Source organism: Lontra canadensis, unplaced genomic scaffold, assembly GCF_010015895.1.
Source record: "Lontra canadensis isolate GAN:19392208 unplaced genomic scaffold, GSC_riverotter_1.0 scaffold169, whole genome shotgun sequence".
Lineage (NCBI taxonomy): Eukaryota > Metazoa > Chordata > Mammalia > Carnivora > Mustelidae > Lontra > Lontra canadensis.
The window spans coordinates 1,892,272-1,912,836 of NW_022631163.1; the positions used below are offsets into that span (position 1 = coordinate 1,892,272).

The 20,565-nt window shown below is 40.4% G+C and overlaps 1 protein-coding gene across 5 annotated transcripts in view; it reads left to right on the plus strand.

Annotated features, from left to right (window-relative positions):
- NDRG3 (NDRG family member 3) overlaps window positions 1–20,565 on the plus strand; it is a 74,084-nt gene that overhangs the window by 37,472 nt on the left and 16,047 nt on the right. For 4 of the 5 annotated variants that reach the window (XM_032845815.1, XM_032845817.1, XM_032845818.1 and 1 more), the window contains 6 exons: window positions 3,862–3,967; window positions 5,209–5,329; window positions 7,789–7,851; window positions 9,209–9,269; window positions 10,317–10,403; window positions 18,122–18,178. In XM_032845815.1, coding sequence (XP_032701706.1) covers window positions 3,862–3,967; window positions 5,209–5,329; window positions 7,789–7,851; window positions 9,209–9,269; window positions 10,317–10,403; window positions 18,122–18,178 — 495 coding nt within the window. Of the gene's footprint in view, window positions 1–398; window positions 571–3,861; window positions 3,968–5,208; window positions 5,330–7,788; window positions 7,852–9,208; window positions 9,270–10,316; window positions 10,404–18,121; window positions 18,179–20,565 lie in introns of those variants that run through there. The other variant, XM_032845816.1, reaches the window with a different exon arrangement.

Consider the following 20,565-nt stretch of genomic DNA (forward strand, 5'->3'; position numbering starts at 1 on the left):
GCAGAAAGAGGAGGGGGGAAGCAGACTCCATGCTGAGCAGAGAGTCCGATGCGGGGCTTGATCCCAGGACCCTGGGATCATGACCTGAGCCAAAGGCAGAGGCTTTAACCCACTGAACCACCCAGGCACCCCAAAAGTTACATTTTTGATTAAGAGAGAGAGGCAGTCCAGGATGAAGAGGGGACCAATATGTTTTCAGGTCATTTTATAGCCTGGAGAATAAAGAGATCATGTCCAAGAAGTACGTAGCTTTGGAGATGGTAAATAATCAGAGTGCTGAGAAAGATCTGTGACCAGAGCCTGTTAGACACTACTTGGGCTTTGCCCCTTGAGCACAGGCTCTCATTGTGTAGTCACATTCTCTAGAATGCTGGAGTGAAGGGTGAGGTAATTAGAAAAACAGCCTGTGAAACAGATGATCATTGACTAAAGCAGAAAGGTGGCAGCAGCATCACCCCTGCAACTGCCTGACCAGAGCCAGGGTCTCTGCATGCTTATCTCTAGATGGAGAGTTCTTCCAGCTATTCAAACACAGAGTCGCAAAGGATATATTTGCGAGTCCATGTGGAGGTGAGTGTCTCCTAGTTCATATTTTTTATTCTACTAAGAACATTTACATACACATACTTTGAAAATGAAGAGAAACTATATGAGACACTGACAAACAAGTGTTGCTCCAAATAGGGCAACCAGATTGACCAATAGGGCCCAGGAGTGGTGCATGAATACTTTGGTCATTATACAATTTGAGGGCTTGTAATGGGGAGGTAGGGGCTGATATCTCCCTAAAAGGTTGAAATCTTATAGGGATCCAGTTTGAACTATAAATTTCTCCAGATTATGAGATGATGACAGAGTAGTTACTTTGCCTTGTTCCCTCATCTGCTTATACTGTGTGTGTGTGTGTGTGTGTGTGTGTGTGTGTGTTTTATCCCATTTGTTATATCACCCTTTTCATCATCCTTCTCCTGAACTTCCCTGACAGCTCACTATCCCCTGCCCCACTGAACTCCCCTACATGCTATGCTCTCTTCATCAATTACCTGGCCTTGGGAGGTCCTGCTAGCCTGAGGGCCAAGCATTAACTATATTTTCCCCTCCATCCTCAGTACCACAGCTAAGGCCAAGCTGGAGTATTTTAGTAAAACGCTACTGAAGATTTGTATATGACAGAATGAAGGCTCCGGCAAGCTGACAGATTGTTGGACATTTTCTTCACCTTGGGTTCTCTTGTAATGTCACCCATCTGGCAGAAGCCAGTTTCTCCCTCTTCATTCCTTTTCTCTCTCAAGAAGTAAAACATGGGAGAAGGAGAGAAAGTAGTAGAATATGAGACGGATCAAAGCCTCCCTGAGTTCCCTTTCTGAATCTGTCACCTCCCCAAAGGAAACAAAATCTCAAAGTTCGGGTACATTCCTTCTCCAAGTTTTTATACTTGAAATATATGTATGTAAACATGTAATCTATATAGTGTTGCTTTTTAAAAAGTCTGCATTAAGTGGTATATACATACCCTTCTCCTTTTCTACTTAGCATTATGTTTTTAAGATTTTCTGTCTGTTAATGCTTGTAGTTCCAGTTCGTTCATTTTAATTTGTATTTCATTATATGAATATATCATAATTTCTCAGTTTTCCTATTGATATTTAGGCTATTTCCAACTTTATTGACATTATAAATAAGGCTGTGATGTATGCCTTTATGTATATCTTTTTGTGTGTATGACCATGTTTGAGAATATAGGGTAGACACCTCTTAACTTTACTAGACATTGCAGAATTGTTCTCCAGAGTAGTTGCTCCAGTTTCCATGCCTGCCAGCAGTGTATGAGAGTTCTTATTTCTCTGTATCTCAGTCAACACTTGGTGTTATCGGACTTAAAAGTTTTGCCATTCTGACATATGTGAAATGGCATCTCATTAAATTTAATTTGCACTTTCCTGACTACTAATAGAGTTAATGTCTTTTTTCTCTATTTTCTATCACAGTTTCCTATTACTTTCCTAGCACTTACCACATGCTATTATTATGGGTTGGTTGATTTGTGTGTTCATGACCTGCCCTCCTGTCTAGAACATAATCTCTGGGAGAACAGGGATCACAACTCTCCTGTTCACTGTTTTATCTCCAGACCTCAATCCAGGGTCTGGTAGTAGGGATTCAATAACTAGTTGTTTAGTGAAGGAACCTGCTAGTGAAAGAGGTTGGGTGGGAGGGTGGGGGGCCTTCCTCGGTAAGTCTGCTGTTATGGTAAGTCTGTTGTTACTATAAGAGAAATGCTTGTACAGTAACTGGAATTTTTCCCTTTATATTCCTCCCATCCAAACCCTATACTTTCTTTCATAGCCAGTTCGAAGTATCTCATTCTTTCCTTCATTTCTTATATCCCCTTTCCAAGCCTTCTGAACAGGCTGGAATAGAAGGTAGCAGAAATAGAGAATCATAGAAATAGCCATTCATAGTTTGATTTGATAGAGATTATCTGCTCCATCCTGGGGCCTATGATTTGAAATATGCTGATACTGAATTAGCCTATGATTATTTTATGCCACACATCAGAGAAGAGACCAAAGTTCTGATGAGGTTCATAATTAGATAAGAAATTAAGTTGGAAGCCCTTTGCCTTTGTTGGGATTTTTATTGAAAGAATTAATCTTACCCTAACTACTATCAGACTCTCTGAGATAGGCGAGGACTTCATCAGCAGAAAATCACTAGGCTAGACATGGTAATTTTTTACTTTTGAGAAATAGAGACATCAAAGAGGACTAGAATAAATCTCAGTGACTTTTCTATAGTTCCCTTTTTTCCTGCCAAGTTACTCTTAGTGCTGGTCCCAGTAGCTCTAGTTGCATCTTGTTCCAGCTTTATTTAGTTCCTGAGTTCTGTTCTGACTACATGTTAAACTACTCATTGCCTTGATTAGGATTCTTTGGGGGTGCAGGGAACAAGCCCACCCAAGATAGCTTAAACCAAACACAATCCAGGAATGTCTCAGAAATTAAGAGCACAGACAGCTAGAACCGAGAATTAGAGCAATGGAAATATATACTAAAAACTCCCAAGTAGGATGCCTGGGTGGCTCAGTTGGTTAAGCATCCAACTCTTGATCTCAACTCAGGTCTTGATCTCAGGGTTGTGAGTTCAAGCCCCCTCCACACCAGTGTGGAGCCCTCTTAAAAATAAAACAAATAAAATATCCCAAGTTTGCTTCTCTTTTCAAGAGAAAACCAGGCCAGGGATAAAATCTTAATCCCAATTACAAATTCTCAGGGAAGGATGCATACCCAACATGGACCAGATACCTGCCTGTCTCCAGAAAGCCATGACCATAAGGTTACTTCTACAAACATGGCAGCCAAGAGCCACTCCTGTAATATGTGGATGATAAAGGACAGCAGCTGCCAGAGGGGAAAAGATGATAGGCAGAGGCATTCACAGATGTCTACTGAATTTATCAGTTGCTGAACATCAGTTTAGAGGCTCTGAAACCTAGCAGCTCCTTATCTTCTGCTTCCTTAACTTTTCTTCCCCCCAAGTCTTACTGGCCTCTTATCCAGCTTGCTGTTCTCCTTTTCATAGCCCCTTGTAAGCATATTCTTAACAGATCTCTGACTGCTCTCACTTAAGATATGAAATTTATGGTCGAGACAGTATATTTTTTCCTTGTTTGTGTGTTTATCTCGAAGGAATTAGAAAGTGGGGATATTCTTACACTATAACATCTCTCTGGTATGGCTTAAGTCCAGTGATGTGTCCCACCCCAGCAAATAGGAAATAGCAGTAAATAGGTATCGGGAACTTTGGCCACCTGAGAAGTTGATTCTGCCTTTGCTGAGACCATACATTCTCTTGTTACAGGAACATGACATAGAAACAACTCATGGTGTGGTCCATGTCACCATCAGAGGCCTACCAAAGGGAAACAGACCAGTTATTCTGACATACCATGACATTGGCCTCAATCGTATGTATTTGATTTTATACCTTCCCTTTTTATTTTAATACTTGATCTTTGTGTATTTATTTTTAAAAAGAAGAAATCCCAGTATTCTAACAGCACAGGTTTTTCCTTTTCTGTCTTATCCTTCCCCTCCTCATTGCTACACATGTTAATGGCAGAATTAAGTTGTCTAGGAACTGGTCAGAAAAATGTTTTTGGGGGATACTGGAATTATATCTCATCTTTGTGTCTTAACTGCTAAAGGATGAACTGGTTAAGAGAGTAGAACTGAGGGGCTCCTGGTTGGCTCGTTGGCAAAGCTTGCAGTTCTTGATCTTGGTGTTGTGAGTTTGAGCCCCACGTTAGGCATAGAGATTACTTTAAAAATAAAAAAATAAAGTGTGTCTCTTTAAAAAAAAAAAAAAAGGCAGAACTGAAATCAGTTGTTTATTTTGTTTAAGTCTATACTACTTTGGTTTTTTTCATATTTCGAGTTAGAAAATCCAAAGTTTGAACTTAACTTTGTTGTGAGCTCTTCGATGAATTAATAAAAGTATTCTTCTATGGCCTGTCATCAGTGATTTTAAGTGGACTTTTCTAGATGGTCGTATAAGATTTTGGCCCTAGCCACAGGCTCAGAGCCTTGTGTTTTGTCCCATGCTTCTCTAGCTTTCCAAGGTCGCCTACATTTGAGGCTGCAGTCTAGTGCTGTAGCTTCTGTAACCTCTTTTGCATGAGAAGATTTAAACAGTTATATTAATAGGGTAGAATTTGAAGCAGCAGACCCTCTCTACACCCCAGCAAGTTTGCCAAGAGACAGTCTTCCACATGGTGAATCTAAGCAATGCAGGGTATTTACTCTAGCCAGGTTCTTGGAATATAGTCAGCGTCTCTGTCAGATGGAGGAATAAGGTGCATGAGAAATGATAACATATGGATGCAAGATTATTTCGTGCAATACCAGAATTGGTTTCTATTTTGTAGACATCGTGTAGAATTGAGAATTCATTTTTTTTTCAGATCACTGAGATGTCTGGTGTTCAGCCTTTAGGGCCACTTAAATCACATTGTTCAGACACCTCCTTTTAGTAGAACAGTGATGAAAAGGGAGTAAAAGGGGGGAAAAGGAGTGAAAGAGGCGATGTTATGGAATTAATTGAGTCAAGGAAAACTGGAGAGAAATGGAGAAGACTTTTATGTACAGTCTGTTGAAAATCAGGGAGAGACAGAGAACATGTGACTTATGTGTATTTTTACTCTTGCAGATAAATCCTGTTTCAATGCATTCTTTAACTTTGAAGATATGCAAGAGATCACCCAGCACTTTGCTGTCTGTCACGTGGATGCCCCAGGCCAGCAGGAAGGTGCACCCTCTTTCCCAACAGGGTAAGGCCACAGGCAAGGTCTTCTGGAAGGCATGCATTCGGAAGAGCAAATGACTGAGCTCCAATGGGAGAAGTAGCTTTGATTTTAGCATAGCCTAGGGGTTATACTAATCAACCAACCATCCTCCGTATTTCTCTCCTTGCTCTGAGAACTGTTATGTACAGTCTGTTGAGGAAAACTGCATGTTTTCCTATTTCCAGGAATCGTTCTCCATTGATGGGACTCTGTCTCCCTGTAATTGCAAGCCTTAAGTGTCTGAGACACCCACTTCTTGCTGTCTTTTATCTGTCTGCTTCATCATGTTTTTAAAATCTGTCATTTCTGTGTCCCTCCCTGAAATTTCCAACTTCCTAGGCCCAAACTCCAATCCCTCTGAGCTTCCTGGGAATACCTCCTCAACCTTAGCTCCCAGTATGGTGACAGGAATTTGAATATTTTGTATCCATTTTTTTCTGAGAAGCTGCCCTATCGGCTAGAGAGGCATTTTTTTTTTTAAAGATTTTATTTATTTGGTAGAGAGATCACAAGCAGGCAGAGAGGCAGGCAGAGAGAGAGGAGGAAGCAGGCTCCCTGCTGAGCAGAGAGCCCGACGCGGGGCTCGATCCCAGGACTCCGAGATCATGACCCGAGCGGAAGGCAGCGGCTTAACCCACTGAGCCACCCAGGCGCCCCTAGAGATGCATTTTGAGAAGACCTGGCGCTCTTGGCCTCATCCTAAACCTGCTTTGGATGGCGGACTCAGTCTCCCTCACTCTTCTCTGGACATTGTAATTATTGAGAAGACCTTAGGAGGAGGAGTGAAAGCACAGGTTATGGAATGCTGATTTTTCCCCTTTCCCTTGGCTCCTCTCCAGAGCTGCCTCTGCCAGTGAGGCACTTGCCTCACTGTCTGTGAAACAGACCATTGAGGATGAATAAGAGCTAACTAACCCTTACATGAGACTTGAACGACATTCCTCACACTGCTTTCAACGCTTCACATTTATTAAGTCATTTAACCCTCAGACCTATGGGACAGATTTACTATTATTCCTATTTTACAAGTGAGGAAACTGAGGCCCAAAGATATTAATTAACTTGGCCAAGATTACATAACAAATAAGTAGCAGAGCTGGAATTTTAACTTAAGGCAGTCTGGCTCCAGAAGCCATGTTATTGACTAATCCAGGCTATTCTGTCTCTCAAATACAAATTGGTCAGTGACTAGCATATATGAAACAACATTTAGATTCAGTTCCTTTTTTCTGTTTTGTGCACAAATGGCTCAAGAGCACTCCACTGCTTTAAAAGTGTTTCAAGCAGAGGCAGGCTGACTTCTCTGTCAGATACAGAGTAAATCCTGCCTCATATGTAGGAGGTTGTCTTAAGATCTCTTTCCATCTCTGCTTCTGTAACCTCTGTGGGTGCTCCCTTCTTTTCTTGGGTTCTAAGTCTGAATCAATTCCTGGGTTTGTCTGACCATCTTAGGATCCCGTGGTTCATATCATACACCAGATTCAGAAGCAATAAAGTAACTGTGTTATCTTATGCCTGAGTAAAGCAAATCAGCATTCACGATGAGGAGTCCAGAATCTGTGACTAGGTGGTTGGGCTCAGTAAGACTTTGTTTTTGCCTTTAGCTGCCTGGATATAAGCTGCAGACCAAGAGCCACTTCTTCAGTTGACTTTTATTGCTGGAAGTTTACTGAGCCTCAATCCCGGTTAAAGTGATTGTTAGGGATTTGGAAATACCCTGGGAAAGAGCCATATTACCTGTTTTTTTTTTCAAATGGCTTCCTCTGGTCCCAGAAACTTCTCTTTAGAATATGGAGACACACGGGTTCTTCTCCTTTCTTCTTAGCATGGAAGTCATAGAGAGTTGCACAACATGTCAAAATCATGTCCACACATCATCTCCTTTCAGCCTTTGGTAAAAGAGAATGCTTTGGGGTGCCTGCGTGGCTCAGTGGGTTAAGCCTCTGCCTTTAGCTCAGGTCATGACCTCAGTGTCCTGGGATCGAGCTCTGCATCGGGCTCTCTGCTCAGTGGGGAGCCTGCTTCCCCCTCTCTCTGCCTGCCTCTCTGCCTGCTTGTGATTTCTTTCTTTGTCAAATAAATAAATAAAATCTTTTATAAAAAAAAAAAAGAGAGAGAGAAAGAGAGTGCTTTTATTTATTTATTTATATTTTTAAAAGATTTTATTTAATTATTTGACACAGAGAGACAGCAAGAGAGGGAATTCAAGCAGGGGGAGTGGGAGAGGGAGAAGCAGGCTTCCCGCTGAGCAGGAAGCCCAATGTGGGGCTTGATCCCAGGACCTTGGGATCATGACCTGAGCTGAAGGCAGACATTTAACGACTGAGCCACCCAGACGCCCCAAGAGAATGCTTTTATCTAAGAATCCCATAGTCTTCTAGCTGCTCTTGTGATTGGGAAATATGGGTGCATTCTAAGTCAGGAGGTATCCTTCCGAATTTCAGGTACCAGTACCCCACAATGGATGAGTTGGCTGAAATGCTGCCTCCTGTTCTTACCCACTTAAGGTAGGTGTATGTTTTAGTTCTCTCACACAACTTTTGACTTTATACCGTGTATCTGATCTAGGGGCTATGATGCTGAGCAAACAGAATAGTCACCATCCTCATGGACATTGTCCTTCTTACATCTTAGTGGGAGGAATAATTAACAATAAAAAAGCCAACATATAATCACAAAGTGCTATAAGAGAAGTCAGTGAGGGTGATGTTAGAGAAGGGTCAGGTTCACAAAGATAAGGCTAGCTGGGCAGTGCATCTCTAAAAAGTTGTCATCTAGGCTGAGACCAACACAGAGAGCCAGGGCAAGATGATTCCAGACAGAAGGAATAATATTTTCTAGACCAAATAAGCAAGTAGGAGAAAGGCATAGAGTGAAATTTGAGAAACAGGCAAGGGCCAGATTACATAGTCGCACAGATCAGGTAAGAATTTGGGATTTTATTCAAAAGCTATAGATACAGATATAGAAGGGTTTTAAGCAGGGGACTGATACCAGTTTTGTCTTTTTTAATTAATTTATTTATTTATTTATTTTCGTTTCAGGTATAGAATTTAAAAATGGATTGGATAAGAATGCATTAAATTTACTTTTTTTTTTCAATTTGGTCTTTTAAAATGATCACTCTAAGTATAAAAGTTGCATTTCAATAAAGCTGTTTACTTTTTAAATTTATTTTTAATATTTTTAAAGATCTGTTTATTTTAGAGGTGGGGGAGGGGCTCAGGGAGAGGAAAAGGGAGAGAGAATCTACAGGCTGACTCCCTGGCTGAGCATGGAGCCAGAAGTAGGACTCGATCCCAAGACCCTGAGATCACTACCTGAGCCGGAACCAAGAGTTAGACACTTAACTGACTATACCACCCAGGCATCCCAAGCTGTTTACATTCTTAAAAAAGATTATTCTAGCTATGGAGAGAATGGGTTGGAGAGGAGTAAAAAAGAAAAAGCAGGGAGACCTTTAAATTATTACAGTAGTCAGGCAAGAGGTAATGATAGCTGGAGTACTGGATGCCCTCAGGGGAATGCAGTGAAGTAGATAGAGATAGGAAGGAAATATTCTGGAGGTGGACTTTATAGGACTTGCTGTTGGGTCGGACATGGAGGTGATAGGAAAGGAAACTGTTAGAATGACTCCCAGGTTTTAGTCCTATTTCATTTAATCCATAAAATCAACTTAGAAGTAGGTAGTTATATCCTTTTGTAGTTGGGGAACTGAGGCTGAAAATTAGAGAAACATGACCAAGTTCCAGAATCCATTAAGCATCAGAGCCAGAGTTGAACCCAGTTGTATTTTTTCCATTTGTGCTTTGTCACCTTCAAATAAGTTAACCTTATTGGTGTTGCTTATATCCCCTTTCACAGTCTGAAAAGCATCATTGGGATTGGAGTCGGAGCTGGAGCTTACATCCTCAGCAGATTTGCAGTAAGTATATAGAGGATTAGTCTCGATACCCTTGAGACACTGCCTAGGTCACAGTTCTACTTCTATGTTAGTTACCGGGTATTTCTGCGGGTCTTATGTAAGTTTTTCTGTAAATTCTGTGAATAGCAGATATAGGTTTGTATATAAAGCCCTGTTTTGCACTTATAGTACCTGAAAAATCACAAATAAGAGCAGTACATCGGTAAATTCTTTGAGAGAACTTACGGAATTTTGTGCACCATTAAACTTTTGTAAGAGCTCGTAGTGGTATGTGATTCACATACACTATAATGTTAATAAAAAAGTTAGAATACAGATCCACATCGTTTGTCATAGGCATAGGAAAGGACTACCAAAATATTAATAGGGATTGATGTTGTGTGGTTAGGTATTATGAGGTTTTATTTCCTAATTTTTATAATTTCTATTTATCAGATTTTCTATAGTGAGTATAATCAGTGTAATCAGAGGCAAGGAGAGTAAACTAGAGAGTTTTGAGTGTACACAGAAATGTTTGTATTGATTTCTATTTAAGAAGTAGAAATTATGAAATTTTTCAGATGCCTCTTGAGTGGGGCAGGGTGGTATCACCCATTCATGTGGTTTCTGAAAAAAAAAAAAAAAAACTAGAAGCTCCTTTTGGGGACAAGGGCATATGAGTGTGAAATTCATCCGTCTAAGCCTCAGCAGCTCCTTATGCCAAGTAGTTCCACGGGTACTTTCCCAGTAGAGGAGACCCGCCATGGGCCAATCAACTGCAGAGATGCCAAGTGCCTTCCTCTGCTGCGGAAATAAATATCCTGTCTCCTTACAGATCCTTGCAAGGCGAGATCATTTGACAGCACTTTAGGGAACTGGTTTTCCAGTTGCTAAGTCAGTCTTTAAGAGCAATTTTTCCAAATACTCTTCCTACCACCTTGCTGAAGTCTTACTTTCAAATCTAAGGCATTATGGCATAATGCATAAGAAATGATTAACTGTGTTCCAATTTTTAAAAAGAATGCTGGGAGTGGAACTTTGACACTTTCGCTTTGTCTCCTATTTCAGCTCAATCATCCAGAGCTTGTGGAAGGCCTTGTGCTCATTAACGTTGACCCTTGTGCTAAAGGCTGGATTGACTGGGCAGCTTCCAAAGTAAGCACCAAATGGTATTTGTTGGCTCATCTTGGTCCCTTCTCAAAATGTCTCACTTTTATTTTTATTTTTTCATTGAACTATATCCAGTTAAAGGCAAAAACCTTTAAGTATACAGCTTGATGAATGTAATTACATATGTAATTTCCACTCAGTCAATATATAGACTGTTTCCACCTCCGAGGATTCCCTTGTGCCTTTTCTTTAGTTAATACGTCCTCTCCTTCCTAGATAGAGCTGTTATTCTGACGTCTATCACCATAGATAGGTTTTCTCTATTCTTTATATAATTAGAATGATAGAATATATATTCATTTGTGTCTGGCTGTTTTCAGCGTTGTCAGTGATCCTCCTCCTTGTTAGGTGTAGTGGTAGTTCTTTTTATTTTATTGTTTATTTATTTATTTACTTAGGGAGAGAGAGATGGAGAGGGACAAAAGAAGCCGGGGGTGGTAAGAATCTTAAGCAGACTCCACACCCAGCACAGAGCCCAATGCGGGGCTTGATCTCACAACCCTAAGATCATGCCTTGAGCTGAAATTAAGAGTCGGATGCTCAACTAACTGAGCCGCCCAGGTGCCCCTAAGTATGTTTTTAATTCTTGTTTAGTAGTCTGTGATGTGAACAGACAGAATGAGTTGTTATTTGGTTATTATGAATAAAGTTCCTGTGCACATTCTTTTATATGTCTCTCCGTAGACCTACATATCTGTTTCTTTTGGCTCTGTACCTAGAAGTGGCATTTCTGGGTCATAGGGCAGTTGTCATTTTGCTTCGGTAGCTACAACATTCCCAAGTATTTGGCCAGCTTACCTACCAGCAGTGTATGAAAGTTCCAGATGTTCCACATCCTCACCAACATTTGATAGTCATTTTAATTTTTATAAAACAGGAGCAGTTTTATTTATAATATTTGTGTATACACACACACACAGACACACACACACACACTATATTCACCAAAAAAGCTTTAGTTATTAAAAAACAACTTTTGGGGGCACCTGGGTGGCTTAGTTGGCTGAGCATCCAACTCTTGATCTCAGCTTAGGTCTTGGTCTTGGAAGCCCTGCATTGCCCATCTCAGTAGCCCAGCATGGAGCCTACTTAAAAAAAAAACAACCAACAGGGGCGCCTGGGTGGCTCAGTGGGTTAAAGCCTCTGCCTTCGGCTCAGGTCACAATCCCAGGGTCCTGGGATCGAGCCCCACATTGGGCTCTCTGCTTGGCAGGGAGCCTGCTTCCTCCTCTTTCTTTCTCTCTACCTGCCTCTCTGCCAACTTGTGATCTTTATCTGTTAAATAAATAAAATCTTTAAAAAAAACAACAACAACAACAGAAAACGGGCAGGGGGGTGTGCCTGGGTGGCTCAGTCAGTTGGGCATCTGCCCTTGGCTTGGGTCATGGTCATCCCAGGGTCCTGGGATCAAGCCCTTCATCAGGCTCCCTGCTCCCTTGGGAGTCTGCTTCTCCCTCTCCCTCTGCCCCTACCCCCTGCTCATTCTCTTTCTTTCAAATAAATAAATAAAAATCTTTAAAAAAGGGGGGGGGTAAACAAAAAAATCCCTAATTTTTAATTATACCATCTTTTTTTGTTTTAAACGATGCTTATGGGTAAATAATACTGGGTTTTAATTTGTATTTCCGTAAGGGCCCATGATGTCTGAGTACCTTTTCTGAAACTTACTGGCCATTTCAGTATCCTCTAAGGAAGTGACTGTTCATGTCCTTTGCCTCTTTATCCTTAATCTGATTGCTACTCTTTTTCTTACTGATCTGTAAGAGTTCTTTACATATTTTGCATTTTTTAAAAAGATTTATTTATTTATTTATCTGACAGAGAGAGAAATCACAAGTAGGCAGAGAGGAAGGCAGAGAGAGGCCAGGAAGCAGGTTCCCCGCCGAGCAGAGAGCCCAATGTGGGGCTCTATCCCAGGACCCTGAGATCATGACCCAAGCCAAAGGCAGAGGCCCAATCCACTGAGCCACCCAGGTGCCCCCATATTTTGCATATTAATCCTTTGCTGAGTACATGTAAATATCTTCTCCCAATCTGTGTTTTGCATTTTCACTTTTTTTTTTTTTTTTAAAGATTTTAATTATTTATTTGACAGAGAAAGTATAAGCAGGGGTAGCAACAGGCAGAAGGAGAGGAGAAGCAGGCTCCTGGCTGAGCAGGGAGCCCAGTGACAGGGCTTAATCCCAGGACCCTAGGATCATGACCTGAGCCGAAGGCAGAGGCTTAACCAACTGAGCCCCACCCAGGTGCCCCACATTTTCACTTTTAATGAGTGAAACGAATGAATGAATCACTCTCTTCACTGAACCCCAAATAGCTTGTTTTTGCTACTGCACCAAAAGATGGGTAGGATTGAGATGTTTGCTATCTGAAAGATTAAGATACTTGCTATCTACATAGAATTTATTATTTAGATGGAATATTAATCTAAAATCTGTTCAAGGAGATAGGAAACTACAGGAGTACATTCTAATTGATGCAAGATTATAGAGCCCAGTGGTCAAGAAAGAATTCTTGAGATGTTTACTGTACAATAAGGTGTTTTTATTATATAGCATAGGGTCAGGACCCATGGGCAGAAAGAACTACACTGGGATTATGAGGAACTATTGATTATATGCTTTTAAATTTGGGGGCTGGGAAGGGTAGAGATAACTTAGGTCTCTAAAGTGAGTTTTGCATGAAAAGAAGAGTTACAGGATCCTGGAGGTCTGGCTGTTGTCAAGATAAGGTGGTTTTTAGTTTCTAGCAAAACATTAACAGTAAGGCAGCCCTGAGTTCCTTGAGGAATACCACATATATCCCACCTCTGGCAGGATAGAGGGGAGAGTGTTAGCTTGTGGTTTGCCTTCAGTTTGCCTTTTGCTCCCTCATATATTTTACAAATAATAGATAATCCCAGCAACAACCAGAGTGGAAAGAGGGAATAACAGTAAATCATAGTATTATATAACTTTTTGTGTTAAACTGATCTGTGCTAGAGAAGTCATTCACTGTTTTTAGATTGGAAAAGGAATAACTTTTGAAACATTTTTCTCTACTAACATACAAATGTTATTTGTGTGTTATTTTAATCTGAAACTGTGAGGTTGAGATGAAAGCAGTGATGTTTTAAAGTTTTTTCAGAGAAAAAATAACCTAGGCTTTCATTACCTGCTAAAAGATGCCTAATGTAATAGTCTCATTTTTAAACAAATACCTATTTCTAAGTATTTTTATATATATATATATATGTATATATATATTTTTTTTTAAGATTTTATTTACCTGACAGAGAGATCACAAGTAGGCAGAGAGGAAGGCAGAGAGAGGGGGAAGCAGGCTCCCTGCTGAGCAGAGAGCCCAAAGCGGGGCTCGATCCCAGGACCCCGAGATCATGACCTGAGCCAAAGGCAGAGGCTTAAACCACTGAGCCACCCAGGCGCCCTCTTAAGTATTTCTAAATTGCCGTAAATGTTTATTCTAATACACCAGTGGATGTAGTCTCCAAAATACTAGTACCCAGCTTGTCATATGTATCAAGAATCTTTACTGATACTCAGCCATGAGATCCAGTAATTCAATATTTAGGAACTTCCTTGAAGAATAAATAGTGATACTTACAAAGGTTTAAATAAAAGGGTAATTTTTCAAGAACTAATAACTGTCTAGTATTTGCTAATGTGATTTGATGTGCGGTCCAAGAGTGAATGGTGGAGAAAGAATTCTTGAGACCTTTTTGGTGCCAAAAGGTGGTTTTATTAGCGGGGACAACGCCCAGGGACAAAGAACTGTACTGGGATTATGAGGGGCTATTGCTTATATGCTTTTACTTTGGGAGGGGTGGAGAACAAAGGAAGTTTCCGAAGGATTTTCATATGTTAAAGAAGACTTAAAGGATCCTAGAGGCCTAGCTATGGTCAAGCTAAGGTGGTTTTTCCTCTAGTAAGGTATTGGGCCACCTGGGTGGCTCAGTGGGTTAAATCCTCTGCCTTCGGCTCAGGTCATGATCTCAGGGTTCTGGGATCCCCTGGGATCGAGCCCCACATCGGGCTCTCTGCTCTGCAGAGAGCCTGCTTCCTCCTCTCTCTGCCTGCCTCTCTGCCTTCTGCCTACTTGTGATCTTTGTCTGTCAAATAAATAAAATCTTAAAAAAAAAAAAAAAAAGGTATTAACAGGAAGATTGTGAGCTCTTGGAGGAATGTCACACTCGGCCTGTCCCAAGTATCTGTCAATGGGCTAGAGTTAAAAGGATGTTTCATTTTATCTATCTTCCTTTTGCCTTTGTTCTCCACATCATTTGCTCTGTACCAGGCACTGTTCCTAAATGTTTTATGAATGTGTAAACTTTTTATTCTCAGGACAGTCCAGTGAAGTGTTACTATTATTATTATTATTATTATTATTATTATTATTATTATTATCCCACAGAGAAATTAAGTCATTTGTTTAAGGTCACACAGCTAGGAAGTCAAAGAGCCAAAATATTCATTAAAGCTTTGTTTTTAGGGCTAAAAGATGGAAACGGCATAGGTGCCAGTACTGTAGAGCAACAAAATTTGATACAACCATAGAATGGAATATCCTGCAATCAAAAATTTGTTATTTGGGTTATTTAAAGAAATGAGAAGATTATCATGTTTAAAAAAGAGAAATAACTACATATGTCCCAATTTTGTTAAATAGTTATCCATAAGAAAAGAGGGAAAATAATTTGGGCTGGCTCAGTCATTTGGAGCAGAAAATATTGGGGCTATGATCCGACAAACTAAGAAAGAACTGAGAGGTCTTCAGTGAAAAAAGGTGGTTTTATTGAAGCACAGGATAGAACCTGTGGTCGGAAAAAGCTGCATTGGGGTTGTGACAGGTGGATTATATACTTTCAACTTTGGAGAGGGTTAGGGATAGTCTAAGTCTCTAAGGAATTTTAGCAAGGTTTCCAGGACCTTGAGAGAGCTAGCTATTGTTAGGAAAAGGTCATTCATTACTATCAAGTAAAACCCTGGTCATGAGACCCTTCAGATGTAGATAAGTGGGCCATATGCTTGTAAGATGATTGCTAATATGTGTCTTGGGGGGTTAGAGAGAAAGGAAGTTTCCAAAGGATTTTTTTTTTTTTAAAGAGAGGTGGGGAAGGGTAGAAGGACAGGGTAAGAGAGAATCCCAAGCCAGCTCCATGCCTAGCACAGGGCCCAACAAGGGGCTTCATCTCACAACCCTGAGATCCATGACCTGAGCCAAAATCATGAGTCAGACACTTAACCTACTGAGCCATACCAGGTGTTCCTCCAAAGGAATTTTTATGTGCCTTTTGCCCTTAGCAAAGTGTCAACATGGAGGCAGCTGAGCCCCCAGAGGAAGGTCACTCTTCATTTCAAGAACTTATTAATGGGCTATAGCCAGTGAGGAAATTTAATTGTTTCTTTCGTTTTTGTTTCCCACATCAAGTAGAGCATCCACCTCTTCATTTCAGAGTTGTGAGTTCAAGCCCGATGTTGGGTGTGGAGATTACATTAAAAAACAAAATCAGGGGCGACTGGGTGGCTCAGTTGTTAAGCCTCTGCCTTTGGCTCAGGTCATGATCCCAGGCTCCTGGGATCAAGATCAAGCCCTCTGAGCCCCTTATTGGGCTCCTTGCTCAGTGGGGAGCGTGCTACCCCACTCCCTCTGCCTGCTGCTCTGTCTTCAGCCCAGCATCAGGTTCCCTGCTCAACAAGAGGCCCATTTCTCTCTCTCTGAATCCCCCTCCTTGTGTTCCCTCTGTCCATGTGTTTCTATGTCAAATAAATAAAATCTTTAAAAAATATTAATAAAAATTCTGGTCTTACCCACTATATATATTTAAAAAAAGAAAAGGAAAAAGGGAAAAGAATTTGTTACTAGCAGTTATGTCTTTGGATGGTAGCATTACAGATGATTTTTATTTCCTTTTTCATATTCTCTATTTTTCTAATTTTCTATGATAAGCATGAATTGCCTTTAAATTACTTTAAAATGTTAAAATATTCCACCCCACCTACTGAAATTCTAAGAAACAAAACAAACAAAGGCAGAAAAAAAAAGACAAATGAGAAAACAGACTCGTAACTGGAGAACAGATGGTTACCAGAGGGGAGGTGGGTGGGGGGATGGGTGAAATAGGTGAAGAGGATTAAGATTACACTTACTTTGATGAGCACTGTGCAATGTATGTAATTGTTGAATAACTGTGTTATACATCTGAAACTAACATAACACAGTATGTTAAGAATACTATACCTACCAGTAGACTAGATTGTAAAAAATTTATCCATTTCTTCCCATATTTAAGTTCTAGAGAAATAAGCATACTGTAGCTTTGGGTGAAATGTATTAATGATGCTGTTGCCAGATGCTGTGGAAATTCTTTCTTATAATCTGACTTACTTCAAATTTGTTCTGATTCCTCTCTAGTTATGTACTTGTGTTAAAATTTACTTGAACATTCAATAATGTATAATAGATAATGTGTGACAGCCTAATAAAATTGTTATGAAACTTAAGAATGACCTTATAACTATTAAACATGAATGGTTATAATCCTAATTATCTTTAATTTATAACGGTTTGATCATTGGTAACCCCTCTGAAGATTTCTGGGCTTCTTTCTACCTTAATCTTTCTGGGACCATGTAATCTTGTTCTACCCATATCCACGTCTCTCTCATCCTCTCCTCTTCTCCATCTGCACTCCCAGTTCACCACTTCACCTCTCATCCAAGTCAGCAGCAGGAGGAATAAAGCATAAAACCGAGGAAGAAGGCTATAGGGAATCAGCAACATAATTTGAGTTGGAAATTTTTCTGAAAATAGACTAGCAGGCTGCAGAATTGCACAGATTGCTGCATTTATTAGACTGTGCTCTGCATCATTTTGAAATGGAAAAAATTAGGAGAAAAATTTCAAAATGCAAGAACATTCTGTAAACATAGCAATTTCCTCCCACTCCCTGAAATGAAGATATCGAAAACTGGAGGAAAGAAAAAAAATCATTTTTGTCTCTTGGATGGCTTGGGAGTAGTTGTAAGTCCATCCTTATTAGCCATGAATCCAGTGTAAATGCAGAAATATAGGCAGGAATGAAGTAGCTAATAGCAAGAGTTCTAGGTCTTAAGTTTTCAGAGAAAGAATGAGCAGCATTTCTTCTAGCCTCCTGTTTGTTTGTTTGTTTGTTTGTTTGTTGTTTTTTAGGGGCTCCTGGGTGGCTCAGTCAGTTAAGCAACTACCTTTGGCTCAGGTTGATCCCAGGGTCCTGGCATCTGGTTCCTTGCTCACTGGGGAGCCTGTTTCTCCCTCTCCCTTTCCCTCTGCCTACTGCTCTGCCTGCTTGTGCTCTCTCTGTCGGATAAATAAAAAAGTGGTGGTTTGTTTTTTTTTTAATGAGGGAGAACACAAGGTGGGGGAGGGGTAGAGGGAGAGGATGAGATCATGACCTGAGGTGAAGGCAGATGCTTAACCAACAGAGCCACCCAGGCGCCCCTCTAGCCACCTATTTCAAAGCAGGTGATATTATTTCCCTGGAAGGGAGACCATTTGTTCTTATTCTCACGTATCTTGAAACCACCATCTCATGAAACTGTGTGATACTGCGTTGTGCTTTTGTTTGTTGAGGGATAATGTGTAAAATAAAGTGCACTAATCATAAGTGGACAACTTGGGAATTATGTATGCTTAACTCCCTTGACACAAAGCTTTTATCTTTTTAGCTCTCAGGCTTGACCACCAATGTTGTGGACATTATTTTGGCTCATCACTTTGGTCAGGTAAGTGCCTATTCCAACCAGGACAGCTGTTTGTTGGCTTGCAGCAAAACCTTATTTACCTCAGGAAAGAGGGGGTACCGTAGAATTCACCTGATCCTCATGGGTGCCAGTTCCAGTGCAGGGTGTGATGCAGGGGGCCCAGCAAAGGCCAATCTTAGGGGACAGGCATTAACTCAGTGCCCCATGGCTCTTGGCATTTGAAGAGATGAAGGAAGACAGAATCCTCTCCCCCACCACCTCTTCTCTGTCAGCAGCATGCCATCTGTTAATGTTTGACAACATCACGTGCCTCAGCAAACATCTTCAGAGCCATAATGAAGTCTGGGAAAGTCTTCACAGAAATAGAAATTTCAGAGAAAAAAGAAGCCAAAATGTTTAAAACAAATATCAATGCTCAAAGAACCTTAGAGATTATCTTGTTCATTCCTATGTTTTTTAGTGGTAAGTCTATAGAGGAAATGACAGGTGTGGATAATTATGGGGTGGAAGAGGAAACCCCAGTCCTCTTTTCAGAGGGAAGAGTAAGTTGGATAATAAGATTCTGAATGAGCTGATAAGTATCATATTATTTTTTGTAAGAGTTGGGGAAGGATTGCTGTCGATTCTTCTTTAAATGTTTGGTAGAATTCACTGTGACACCATCTGAGCCAAAGCTTTTCTTTGTGGATACTTTTTATGTTACTAGTTTAATGATTTTACTTATTAAAGAGCTATTCAAATCTTCTATTTCTTGAGATGCTTTATAGGTGGTTTATGTCTTTCTAGAAATTTGTCCATTTCATCTCAGATACCCAATTTGTTGGCATAAATTATTGATAATATTCCTTTATAATTCTTTTTATTTCTGTAAAATTGAAAATAATGTCTCCTCTTCCCTCCCTGATTTTAATAATTTGAGTCTTACCTCTTTTCTTTGTCAGTCTAACCAGTCAATTGCTGGCTTTATTGGGGTTTTTTTCCTGTTCTTTTTAAATTCTCTATTTCATTTATTTCCACTGTAATTGTTATTATTGCCCTCCTTCTGCTTGCTTTACATTTCCTCTTATATTTCTAGTTTCTTTCTTTTATTTTCTTTCTTTTATTTAAGCAGGCTCCACATGCCCAGCACAGAGCCCAGCGTGGGGCTCGAACTCACAACCCTGCTATGAAAACGTGAGCCAAGATAAAGAGTCACATGCTTAACCAACTGAGCTCCCCTCTTTTTCTAGATTCTTAAGGTGAAAGTCTAGTTGTGGACTTGAGATCTTTTTTCTTTTTTTCATATAGGCATTTACAGCTATAAATTTCCCTCTCAACACCACATTAGCTGCAGCCCATAAGTTCTGACAGTTTCATTTATCTCAAAAGTATATTCTAATTTCCTTGTGATTCTTTAATCCATTAGTTATTTAGGAGTATGTGTTTAATATCCCAGATTTCCTTCTGTTACTGATTTCTTTTTCTTTTTTAAGATTTATTTATTTATTTATTAGAGAATGAGAGAGAGAGAGAGAGATCACAAGTAGGCAGAGGGGGTGGGGAGCAGGCTCCCTGCTGAGCAGAGAGCCTGATGCAGGGCTCAATCCCAGGACCCTGGGATCATGACCCGAGCTGAAGGCAGAGGCTTAACCCACTGAGCCACCCAGGCACCCCTCTGTTACTGATTTCTAATTTCATTCCATTGCAGTCAGAGGATATACTTAACATTTCATTCCTTTTTGAATGTATTAAGATTTATTCTGTGGTCCTAATGTGTCCTTTCTGTTCCATGTACACATGAGAAGGATGTGTATTCATTCTGCTCCCATTAAGTGGAGTGTGTGTACTCTGGGTGTTTTGTCAGGTCTGGTGGTTTACAGTGTTGTTCAATTCTTCTGTTTCCTTGTGATCTTCTGCCTCATTATTCACCCATAAATCAAAGTGAGGTATTAAAGTTACAAACTGTTACTGGGGCGCCTGGGTGGCTCAGTCAGTTGAGCAGCTGCCTTTGGCTCAGGTCATGATCTCAGGGTCCTGGGATCTTTGGCTCAGGTCATGATCTCAGGGTCCTGGGATCAATCCCCACATTGGGCTCCCTGCTCAGCAGGGAGTCTGCTTCTTCCTTTCCCTCTGTCCCTTCCCCTGCTTATGCTCTCTGTCTCTGCCTCTCTCTCTCTCTCTCAAATAAATCTTTTAAATAAATAAAGTTATGGACTATTATTGTTGAATTTCCTATTTCTCCCTTCAGTTGTTTGTTTTTGCTTTGTGTATTATGATTGTTTGTCTACCTAATTGTTTGTCTTCCTGGTGTTACATTTTTATTTAACAGAACTTGAAACTAACCTCCTTTTGTTAGCCCCATCTTTACCCTCTGCTTGCAGAGAGAACTGGTGCCTAAGAATCTTGAACCTTTCCGGGCTACTTGGTAC